The 11,970-nt window shown below is 55.1% G+C and overlaps 1 protein-coding gene across 1 annotated transcript in view; it reads right to left on the bottom strand.

The window, feature by feature from the left end:
* Nucleotides 1-800: 800 nt before the first annotated feature.
* Nucleotides 801-11,970, bottom strand: part of LOC311099902 (PAX3- and PAX7-binding protein 1-like) — a gene marked incomplete at its 5' end in the record, with an annotated part of 31,056 nt that continues 19,886 nt past the window's right edge. Inside the window, 6 exons of the mRNA XM_084140621.1 lie at nt 801-1,726; nt 4,581-4,735; nt 5,311-5,457; nt 9,306-9,372; nt 9,671-9,747; nt 11,112-11,233. Of these exons, the coding sequence (XP_083996747.1) occupies nt 1,609-1,726; nt 4,581-4,735; nt 5,311-5,457; nt 9,306-9,372; nt 9,671-9,747; nt 11,112-11,233 (686 nt within the window). The 3' untranslated portion in view covers nt 801-1,608. The remainder of the gene's footprint in view (nt 1,727-4,580; nt 4,736-5,310; nt 5,458-9,305; nt 9,373-9,670; nt 9,748-11,111; nt 11,234-11,970) is intronic.

Raw genomic sequence — 11,970 nt, forward strand, 5'->3', positions numbered from 1 at the left:
TTGTTACATGAAACCTGCACCGCTACGTCAACAGAGCTTGGTGCTTATTACGGGATGTATTAGGTTACGAACTCCAACTTTTTGGATATAATGTTGATGTTATAGAAATACCCCACAAATGGTACAGATCATGAATAATCATATTTGTCTTGGTAAAATGTATTTAGTAACATAAGGAAAATTGCGTTTTCACCAACTCTGGGCAGAGTGAGTGAGTGCTAGAGGCAGCCCTGATGTAACATTTTATTTCCTTGCTGTTGACTAAACCAAAGTAGCTAAAAGTATTGCACAATATGGTGTTAACAGGTATTGCGCAAGAAATGTTTCCACTGTTACCACACCCTCTAGTATAGTCCCCGTGTAGCTCAGTTGGTAGAGCATGGCGCTTGCAACGCCAGGGTTGTGGGTTCGATTCCCACTGGGGGCCAGTATGGAAGAAAAAAAAAATTATGCACTCACTAAATTGTAAGTCGCTCTGGATAAGAGCGTCTGCTAAAATGACCTAAACGTAAATATGTATCTCACGATTAATGCAGCCTACGAGCTACTGTAGGCTATATGGCAGACCCAATTGTGTGTGAGTGGAACAGTATAGACATTGAACAGTAAGACATTTTGCTCCAATGAAAACCAGAGGCTGTATGGATCAGAGCACCAGTGCTGCTCCAGGATCCGTTTTTCCCCTTATAGTGAATAAAGATACCCAATATCTGGACAGGGGGAACCTGACCCTAGATTAGCACTTCTGGTTCTGAGACACTTGGTACCCACAGCTACAGAAATACAAGGGATCTTTTATTCCACAGCCACTTTTTATTCAAATCAAAAACATTTACACAAAGAAAAATCAGCCAACTTAAAATAGAAACACCCCACTTCCTCCCTCTACATCCTCATCCAATCAGAGGAGGGTCGTGATGGAGAATTGGTTTGTGTGAGAGGCCAGTCAACAGAATGAAGTTGCCTCTAGATACTGATTTAGGATCAGTTACATTCAGCCCCTGAAATGGTAAAAGTTAGGGCAGCAACCAATAAGCTGATTTAAGATCAGCAAAGCAGAAGTCATGGCACAGGGTGAAACGCAGGAGCAGGTGAGAGGAGATGAGAAAGGTGGACATCCGTCTACATTGGACAATAAAAGTAATCTTCTTCATGTGGAGTTGGCTGATCATTATGAGGAGGAGAGAGGGATCATACTATGACAGACAGACACCATGTAAGAAGGTTTCAGTTCGGGGTGGGGGGGTGGGCGAGGGAAGATGGTGGTTCATGTTGAAGTAGTTCTGGCGTAGAAAGTAGCCCTACTCCATCTCCCACTGAGGATTGTAGAGAGAAACTACATCTCCCAGAATTCCTCTGTAGAGCAGTTCCAGACGAGGAAGTGAGTGATCTGTAGACCTACTGATCCAACAGACATGCTTCTTAGTCTCCTAGTCCTCCGACACTTTTCACACATGTACAATATTCACAATATATACACACACACACACGCACTCCTCCAGCGCTCACACTCAGACACACACTAAAGTCCATTATGATAAGCCTTGCAGTTTGACCCAACAGCAGGGTTTAGATGTCCTTACACACACACACAGCGGTGCAGTGATGTCACTTGGAGCCCAGTAGAGGGGTGATGTCCTTGATGCCATGTTCCGTTGCCACGGTGATGAGGTGATCCAGAGCGTTGAGCCGAGCTAACAGCTTCACCACCTCCTTGATCTGCTCCCTAGAGAGACACACAGTTAGACCCCCTCTATTAAACATCTAGAAAACCTTTAGAACCTTGTAATCACTCTCTAGGCATGACTACCGCCTGCCAGACTGCAGTGGTGTAGGGAGCTGGCCAGTGGTGTAGGGAGCTGGCCAGTGGTGCAGGGAGCTGGCCAGTGGTGCAGGGAGCTGGCCAGTGGTGCAGGGAGCTGGCCAGTGGTGTAGGGAGCTGGCCAGTGGTGCAGGGAGCTGGCCAGTGGTGCAGGGAGCTGGCCAGTGGTGCAGGGAGCTGGCCAGTGGTGCAGGGAGCTGGCCAGTGGTGTAGAGAGCTGGCCAGTGGTGTAGGGAGCTGGCCAGTGGTGCAGGGAGCTGGCCAGTGGTGTAGGGAGCTGGCCAGTGGTGCAGGGAGCTGGCCAGTGGTGTAGGGAGCTGGCCAGTGGCGTAGGGAGCTGGCCAGTGGCGTAGGGAGCTGGCCAGTGGCGTAGGGAGCTGGCCAGTGGTGCAGGGAGCTGGCCAGTGGTGTAGGGAGCTGGCCAGTGGTGTAGGGAGCTGGCCAGTGGTGTAGGGAGCTGGCCAGTGGTGCAGGGAGCTGGCCAGTGGTGTAGGGAGCTGGCCAGTGGTGCAGGGAGCTGGCCAGTGGTGTAGGGAGCTGGCCAGTGGCGTAGGGAGCTGGCCAGTGGCGTAGGGAGCTGGCCAGTGGCGTAGGGAGCTGGCCAGTGGTGTAGGGAGCTGGCCAGTGGTGTAGGGAGCTGGCCAGTGGTGTAGGGAGCTGGAGCTGGCCAGTGGCGTAGGGAGCTGGCCAGTGGTCAGTGGTGTAGGGAGCTGGCCAGTGGTGCAGGGAGCTGGCCAGTGGCGCAGGGAGCTGGCCAGTGGCGCAGGGAGCTGGCCAGTGGTCAGTGGTGTAGGGAGCTGGCCAGTGGTCTGTGGTGTAGGGAGCTGGCCAGTGGTCTGTGGTGTAGGGAGCTGGCCAGTGGTGCAGGGAGCTGGCCAGTGGCGCAGGGAGCTGGCCAGTGGCGTAGGGAGCTGGCCAGTGGCGTAGGGAGCTGGCCAGTGGTGTAGGGAGCTGGCCAGTGGTGCAGGGAGCTGGCCAGTGGTGTAGGGAGCTGGCCAGTGGCGTAGGGAGCTGGCCAGTGGCGTAGGGAGCTGGCCAGTGGTGTAGGGAGCTGGCCAGTGGTGTAGGGAGCTGGCCAGTGGTGTAGGGAGCTGGCCAGTGGTGCAGGGAGCTGGCCAGTGGTGTAGGGAGCTGGCCAGTGGTGCAGGGAGCTGGCCAGTGGCGTAGGGAGCTGGCCAGTGGCGTAGGGAGCTGGCCAGTGGTGTAGGGAGCTGGCCAGTGGTGTAGGGAGCTGGCCAGTGGTGTAGGGAGCTGGCCAGTGGCGTAGGGAGCTGGCCAGTGGTGTAGGGAGCTGGCCAGTGGTGTAGGGAGCTGGCCAGTGGTGTAGGGAGCTGGCCAGTGGTCTGTGGTGTAGGGAGCTGGCCAGTGGCGCAGGGAGCTGGCCAGTGGCGTAGGGAGCTGGCCAGTGGTCAGTGGTGTAGGGAGCTGGCCAGTGGTCAGTGGCGTAGGGAGCTGGCCAGTGGTCTGTGGTGTAGGGAGCTGGCCAGTGGTCTGTGGTGTAGGGAGCTGGCCAGTGGCGCAGGGAGCTGGCCAGTGGCGCAGGGAGCTGGCCAGTGGCGTAGGGAGCTGGCCAGTGGCGTAGGGAGCTGGCCAGTGGCGTAGGGAGCTGGCCAGTGGCGTAGGGAGCTGGCCAGTGGCGTAGGGAGCTGGCCAGTGGCGTAGGGAGCTGGCCAGTGGCGCAGGGAGCTGGCCAGTGGTGTAGGGAGCTGGCCAGTGGTCAGTGGTGTAGGGAGCTGGCCAGTGGTCAGTGGTGTAGGGAGCTGGCCAGTGGTCAGTGGTGTAGGGAGCTGGCCAGTGGCGCAGGGAGCTGGCCAGTGGCGCAGGGAGCTGGCCAGTGGCGCAGGGAGATGGCCAGTGGCGCAGGGAGCTGGCCAGTGGCGCAGGGAGCTGGCCAGTGGCGCAGGGAGCTGGCCAGTGGCGCAGGGAGCTGGCCAGTGGCGTAGGGAGCTGGCCAGTGGTCTGTGGTGTAGGGAGCTGGCCAGTGGTCTGTGGTGTAGGGAGCTGGCCAGTGGCGCAGGGAGCTGGCCAGTGGCGCAGGGAGCTGGCCAGTGGTGTAGGGAGCTGGCCAGTGGTGCAGGGAGCTGGCCAGTGGCGTAGGGAGCTGGCCAGTGGTGTAGGGAGCTGGCCAGTGGTGTAGGGAGCTGGCCAGTGGTGCAGGGAGCTGGCCAGTGGTGTAGGGAGCTGGCCAGTGGTGTAGGGAGCTGGCCAGTGGCGTAGGGAGCTGGCCAGTGGTGTAGGGAGCTGGCCAGTGGTCAGTGGTGTAGGGAGCTGGCCAGTGGTGCAGGGAGCTGGCCAGTGGCGTAGGGAGCTGGCCAGTGGTGCAGGGAGCTGGCCAGTGGTGTAGGGAGCTGGCCAGTGGCGCAGGGAGCTGGCCAGTGGCGTAGGGAGCTGGCCAGTGGCGCAGGGAGCTGGCCAGTGGCGTAGGGAGCTGGCCAGTGGTCTGTGGTGTAGGGAGCTGGCCAGTGGTCAGTGGTGTAGGGAGCTGGCCAGTGGTGCAGGGAGCTGGCCAGTGGCGCAGGGAGCTGGCCAGTGGTGCAGGGAGCTGGCCAGTGGCGCAGGGAGCTGGCCAGTGGCGCAGGGAGCTGGCCAGTGGTGCAGGGAGCTGGCCAGTGGTGCAGGGAGCTGGCCAGTGGTCAGTGGTGTAGGGAGCTGGCCAGTGGTGTAGGGAGCTGGTCAGTTGCTTTATATAGCATCAATAATGTGTCTATAACCCCTCTATAAGCTCTTTATAAAGCCTTTATAACATGTAATAACGTACTTGGCGTTCCTCTTGTCGACGTCGGACCCCCCCAGAGAGCCTCTCAGCAGAGCAGAGGCAAGGTGGGTGAGGTAACGGCAGAATGGCTCCAGCTGAGGAAGGGTCTGCTGACCTTTCAACCCTACAAACCACTGGGCCGGGAAACACTCAACTATCTAGAGAAACAAACAGAAAAAGACAGACAAAAACACAGAAAGACAGACAGACAGGTTAAACTACAGTCAGTACAATCTTAAAACATGTACATGGTACAGGTGGGATTCCTCAGGAATGGTGTGTGTGTGTCCCCGTAGTGCTGTGTGTGTGTGTGTGCGTGCGCGTGCGTGTGTTTGTGTGTGTGTGTGTGCGTGTCCGTAGTGCTGTGTGTGTGTGTGTGTGTCCGTAGTGCTGTGTGTGTGTGTGTGTGTGTGTGTGTGTGTGTGTGTATGTGTGTGTATGTGTGTGTGTGTTGTGTCCCCGTAGTGCTGTGTGTGTGTGTGTGTGTATGTGTGTGTATGTGTGTGTGTCCCCGTAGTGCTGTGTGTGTGTGTGTGTGTGTGTGTGTGTGTGTGTGTGTGTGTGTGTGTGTGTGTGTGTGTGTCCCCGTAGTGCTGTGTGTGTGTGTGTGTGTGTGTGTGTGTGTGTGTGTGTGTGTGTGTGTGTGTCCCCCCGTAGTGCTGTGTGTGTGTGTGTGTGTGTGTGTGTGTGTGTGTGTGTGTGTGTGTGTGTGTGTGTGTGTGTGTGTCCATACCCTCTGGCTCTTCAGTACGCTGTCTGCCCCAGCCTCAGTGTTCTGTAGGGCTGACAGGATGTATCTGTTCAGGGTGGAATCTAGAGCCAGCTCTCTCACCGTTGGACCAGACAACACACCACTCCACTGGAGGATGTTACCTAGCAACTACAGGGGTTGGAGAAGAGAGTCAATATCTATAATACAACACACCACTCCACTGGAGGATGTTACCTAGCAACTACAGGGGTTGGAGAAGAGAGTCAATATCTATAATACAACACACCACTCCACTGGAGGATGTTACCTAGCAACTACAGGGGATGGAGAAGAGAGTCAATATCTATAATACAACACACCACTCCACTGGAGGATGTTACCTAGCAACTACAGGGGTTGGAGAAGAGAGTCAATATCTATAATACAACACACCACTCCACTGGAGGATGTTACCTAGCAACTACAGGGGTTGGAGAAGAGAGTCAATATCTATAATACAACACACCACTCCACTGGAGGATGTTACCTAGCAACTACAGGGGTTGGAGAAGAGAGTCAATATCTATAATACAACACACCACTCCACTGGAGGATGTTACCTAGCAACTACAGGGGTTGGAGAAGAGAGTCAATATCTATAATACAACACACCACTCCACTGGAGGATGTTACCTAGCAACTACAGGGGATGGAGAAGAGAGTCAATATCTATAATACAGTCTGTATCATAAACCAAGCTGATATTTCCTGTGAATTACAGTCTTTGACCACTATCAGGGCTCCAGACTAAAATGTCTCCCTGGTTGGTAAAGCATAGCGTCGCGTCTAACACCAGGGTAGCGGGTTCGATTCCCGGGTCCACCCATATATACGTAAGATATATGCGCGCATGACTAAGTCGCTTTGAATAAAAGCATCTGCTAAATGAACAAAAAATATAAACGCAACATGGAAAGTGTTGGTCGCATGTTTCATGAGTTGAAATAAAAAGATCCCAGACATTTTCCATAGGCACAACAAAACGTATTTCTCTCGATGTTTTGAGGGAGCGTGCAATTGGCATGCTGACTGCAGGAATGTCCACCGGAGCTGTTGCCCGAGAATTTAATGTTCCTTTCTCTCCCATAAGCTGCCTCCAACGGCGTTTTAGAGAATTTGGCAGTACGTCCAACCGGCCTCACAACCGCAGACCACGTGTAACCACGCCAGCCCAGGACCTCCACATCCAGCTTCTTCACCCGCGGGATCGTCTGAGGGGGGGGTCGGGGGCTGAGGAGTATTTCTGTCTGTAATAAAGCCCTTTTGTGGGGAAAACCTCATTCTGATTGGCTGGGCCTGGCTCCCCTGTGGGTGGGCCTATGCCACCAAAAAACATTGCAGTTAGACTATCCTACATAGCCTCTGCAATCGCAATGGCCGATGTGCATTTCACACGTTCGTATTTCAAAGCCATATCACATCTCAGTTCTAAAATAGTTGCTACTGACGTCATAATTAAGAGTTGAGTAATAAAAATTGTACCTACAGAAAGCTGAGAACCTCCTCTCTTCGAATGTGATAGCTGTGTTTTCCCCGAAATTCGATTTTAAAACGTTATACGATCAGAATGCATGTTTTTTTTTCCCTGAGCATTGTTTTCCGCCAACGCAGCAGGCCCCAGCGAAACTGTTACAGGGGCAAGCAGACACTTTCATTACAGGAATCACGAGGATAATGTATTTTAACTGTTTGACCAAATCATAGGACTCATTTAGTGAGGTGACCATGTAGAACGTGCAGCTCGCACTGATGCAACTAATACAAAATCTAACTCGCACCACGAGTCAAAAGGGTCGCATTATGCGACTAGTTAAACGGTCGCCGTCTGGAGCCCTGCTGTGGTTCTAGTACCCAGTCAGTCCCTTCCCCTTACCCAGTCAGTCCCTTCCCCTTACCCAGTCAGTCCCTTCCCTTCCCCTTCCCCAGTCAGTCCCTTTCCCTTACCCAGTCAGTCCCTTTCCCTTACCCAGTCAGTCCCTTCCCCTTACCCAGTCAGTCCCTTCCCCTTACCCAGTCATTCCCTTCCCCTTACCCAGTCATTCCCTTCCCCTTACCCAGTCAGTCCCTTCCCCTTACCCAGTCAGTCCCTTCCCCTTACCCAGTCAGTCCCTTCCCTTCCCCTTACCCAGTCATTCCCTTCCCCTTACCCAGTCAGTCCCTTCCCCTTCCCCAGTCAGTCCCTTCCCCTTCCCCAGTCAGTCCCTTCCCCTTACCCAGTCCCTTCCCTTCCCCTTACCCAGTCAGTCCCTTCCCCTTACCCAGTCAGTCCCTTTTCCCTTACCCAGTCAGTCCCTTCCCCTTACCCAGTCAGTCCCTTCCCCTTACCCAGTCAGTCCCTTCCCTTCCCCTTACCCAGTCAGTCCCTTTTCCCTTACCCAGTCAGTCCCTTTTCCCTTACCCAGTCAGTCCCTTCCCCTTACCCAGTCAGTCCCTTCCCCTTACCCAGTCAGTCCCTTTTCCCTTACCCAGTCAGTCCCTTCCCCTTACCCAGTCAGTCCCTTTCCCTTACCCAGTCAGTCCCTTTCCCTTACCCAGTCAGTCCCTTTCCCTTACCCAGTCAGTCCCTCACCCAGTCAGTCCCCAGTCAGTCCCTTCCCCTTACCCAGTCAGTCCCTTCCCCTTACCCAGTCAGTCCCCAGTCAGTCCCTTCCCCTTCCCCAGTCAGTCCCTTTCCCTTACCCAGTCAGTCCCTCACCCAGTCAGTCCCCAGTCAGTCCCTTTCCCTTACCCAGTCAGTCCCTTCCCCTTACCCAGTCAGTCCCTTCCCCTTACCCAGTCAGTCCCTTACCCAGTCAGTCCCTTCCCAGTCAGTCCCTTCCCCTTACCCAGTCAGTCCCTTCCCCTTACCCAGTCAGTCCCTTCCCCTTACCCAGTCAGTCCCTTCCCCAGTCAGTCCCTTCCCCTTACCCAGTCAGTCCCTTTCCCTTACCCAGTCAGTCCCTTTTCCCTTACCCAGTCAGTCCCTTCCCCTTACCCAGTCAGTCCCTTCCCCTTACCCAGTCAGTCCCTTCCCCTTACCCAGTCAGTCCCTTTTCCCTTACCCAGTCAGTCCCTTTTCCCTTACCCAGTCAGTCCCTTCCCCTTACCCAGTCAGTCCCTTCCCCTTACCCAGTCAGTCCCTTTTCCCTTACCCAGTCAGTCCCTTCCCTTCCCCTTACCCAGTCAGTCCCTTTTCCCTTACCCAGTCAGTCCCTTCCCCTTACCCAGTCAGTCCCTTCCCCTTACCCAGTCAGTCCCTTCCCCTTCCCCAGTCAGTCCCTTCCCCTTACCCAGTCAGTCCCTTCCCCTTACCCAGTCAGTCCCTTTCCCTTACCCAGTCAGTCCCTCACCCAGTCAGTCCCCAGTCAGTCCCTTTCCCTTACCCAGTCAGTCCCTTCCCCTTACCCAGTCAGTCCCTTCCCCTTACCCAGTCAGTCCCTTCCCCTTACCCAGTCAGTCCCTTTCCCTTACCCAGTCAGTCCCTTCCCCTTACCCAGTCAGTCCCTTCCCCTTACCCAGTCAGTCCCTTCCCCTTACACAGTCAGTCCCTTCCCTTTACCCAGTCAGTCCCTTCCCCTTCCCCAGTCAGTCCCTTTCCATTACCCAGTCAGTCCCTCACCCAGTCAGTCCCTTCCCCTTCCCCAGTCAGTCCCTTTCCCTTACCCAGTCAGTCCCTCACCCAGTCAGTCCCCAGTCAGTCCCTTCCCCTTCCCCAGTCAGTCCCTTCCCCTTACCCAGTCAGTCCCTTCCCCTTACCCAGTCAGTCCCTAGTCAGTCCCTTCCCCTTACCCAGTCAGTCCCTAGTCAGTCCCTTTCCCTTACCCAGTCAGTCCCTTTCCCTTACCCAGTCAGTCCCTTCCCCTTACCCAGTCAGTCCCTTCCCCTTACCCAGTCAGTCCCTTCCCCTTACCCAGTCAGTCCCTTCCCCTTACCCAGTCAGTCCCTTCCCCTTACCCAGTCAGTCCCTTCCCCTTACCCAGTCAGTCCCTTCCCCTTACCTTGACACAGGACCAGAACTGTCTCTGGAAGAAGAGGTAGGGACCACTGTTCTTATTCTCCAACACACTGGAAGACAACAAAACAGAGATACTTCCTCTAACCAATCTAATGGTTTCTCAGACATTGAATAGTGTGTATTTCTCTTTTTCACTGTGTCCATCACCATGTCATAGGGGCATTTCAACTAGAAGGAATGGTTTAGGCCAGGGTTTCCCAAACTTGATGGTGAGTTTGTTATTTGAATCAGCTGTGTAGGGTTCGGGGGAGAAAAAAATAAAATGTATGTGCACCCGGGGGGGGGCAGGAACGAGTTTGGGAAACCCTGGATTAGGGGACAAGTAGAGAATTGTTGTTTGTGACTCACTTCTTGGGGTAAAGAGGTAAGAACACGTCATCATCCAGAGTCCTTCTAGTCCTCAATACGATGGTCTTCAGAAACTCCTGAAGGAGGGAGAGAGCCAGAGAGATAAGAGGGAGGAGTGAGAGAGGTCCAGCGGGAGGGGTGAGAGAGGTCAGAGGGAGGGGTGAGAGAGGTCAGCGGGAGGGGTGAGAGAGAGAGGGGGGTGAGAGGTCAGAGGGAGGGACGGGTGAGGGAGGGGGTGAGAGGGAGGGGTGAGAGAGGTCAGCGGGAGGGGTGAGAGGGAGGGGTGAGAGAGGTCAGCGGGAGGGGTGAGAGGGAGGGAGGGGTGAGAGGGAGGGGTGAGAGGGGAGGGAGGGTGAGAGGTCAGAGGGAGGGGTGAGAGGGAGGGGTGAGAGGGAGGGTGAGAGGGAGGGAGGGTGAGAGGTCAGAGGGAGGGTGAGAGGGAGGGGTGAGAGGGAGGGGTGAGAGGGAGGGAGGGGTGAGAGGGAGGGGTGAGAGAGGGGTGAGAGGGAGGGAGGGGTGAGAGAGGGGTGAGAGGGAGGGGTTGAGAGAGGTCAGAGGGGAGGGACGGGTGAGGGAGGGGTGAGAGGAGGGGTGAGAGAGGTAAGAGGGAGGGACGGGTGAGGGAGGGGTGAGAGGGAGGGGTGAGAGAGGTCAGAGGGAGGGGTGAGAGAGGTCAGAGGGAGGGGTGAGAGGGAGGGGTGAGAGAGGTCAGAGGGAGGGGTGAGAGAGGTCAGAGGGAGGGGTGAGAGAGGGGTGAGAGGGAGGGGTGAGAGAGGTCAGAGAGAGGGGTGAGAGAGGTCAGAGGGAGGGGTGGAGAGAGGGGTGAGAGGGAGGGGTGAGAGAGGGGTGAGATAGGGTGAGAGGGAGGGGTGAGAGAGGTCAGAGGGAGGGGTGAGAGAGGGGTGAGAGAGGTCAGAGGGAGGGGTGAGAGAGGGGTGAGAGGGAGGGGTGAGAGAGGGGTGAGAGGGAGGGGTGAGAGAGGTCAGAGGGAGGGGTGAGAGAGGTCAGAGGGAGGGGTGAGAGGGAGGGGTGAGAGAGGTGAGAGGGAGGGGTGAGAGAGGTCAGAGGGAGGGGTGAGAGAGGGGTGAGAGGGAGGGACGGGTGAGGGATGAGGGAGAGGGAATGTTGGGTACAAAGTTTCCTGTTCTCTCCATTAAGGACAGTAGGGTACTAACCTGTGTGTTCCTGTTCTCTCCATTAAGGACAGTAGGGTACTAACCTGTGTGTTCCTGTTCTCTCCATTAAGGACAGTAGGGTACTAACCTGTGTGTTCCTGTTCTCTCCATTAAGGACAGTAGGGTACTAACCTGTGTGTTCCTGTTCTCTCCATTAAGGACAGTAGGGTACTAACCTGTGTGTTCCTGTTCTCTCCATCTAAGGACAGTAGGGTACTAACCTGTGTGTTCCTGTTCTCTCCCATTAAGGACAGTAGGGTACTAACCTGTGTGTTCCTGTTCTCTCCATTAAGGACAGTAGGGTATCCTCTGAGGAGTCTGGTCAGAAAGCTCACTAGTCTTGTTGTCTGACTACTGGACAGAGGATCCCACACCTGCTCAGCTAGCACTGGAGAGAGAGAGAGAGGAAGGGAGGGAGAGACAGAGAGAGAGGAGAGACAGAGAGAGCGAGAGAGAGGAAGGGAGAGAGAGAGAGAGAGAGAGAGAGGGAGGGAGGGAGAGACAGAGAGAGGGAGAGAGACAGAGAGAGGGAGACAGAGACAGAGACAGAGAGAGGGAGAGAGACAGAGACAGAGACAGAGACAGAGACCAGAGACAGAGAGAGAGAGAGAGAGAGAGAGAGAGAGAGAGAGAGAGAGAGAGAGAGAGAGAGAGAGAGAGAGAGAGAGAGAGAGGAGGGAGAGACAGAGAGACAGAGAGAGGGAAGGAGAGACAGAGAGAGGGAGACAGAGAGAGAGACAGGAGAGAGACAGAGAGAGGGGGAGAGACAGAGAGAGAGACAGAGAGAGAGGGAGAGAGAGAGAGGGGGGAGAGAGAGAGAGAGAGGGGGAGAGAGAGAGAGAGAGGGGGAGAGACAGAGAGAGAGTTAGAAACGTATTCTGCTGTCAAAGGATGGTTTCCCAGACCTAAAAGCATCATCAATGGAGCTTTCTCTCCTATTTAGTCCACAACTAGTATGTGTTACCTGCTAGTCTGTCAGCAGGTTGATGTGTTACCTGCTAGTCTAGTCTGGCAGCAGGTTGATGTGTTACCTGCTAGTCTGGCAGCAGGTTGATGTGTTAACCTGCTAGTCTAGTCTGGCAGCAGGTTGATGTGTTACCTGCTAGTCTAGTCTGGCAGCAGGTT

The sequence above is a fragment of the Coregonus lavaretus genome (assembly GCF_964263955.1).
Source record: "Coregonus lavaretus genome assembly, chromosome: 24".
NCBI lineage: Eukaryota > Metazoa > Chordata > Actinopteri > Salmoniformes > Salmonidae > Coregonus > Coregonus lavaretus.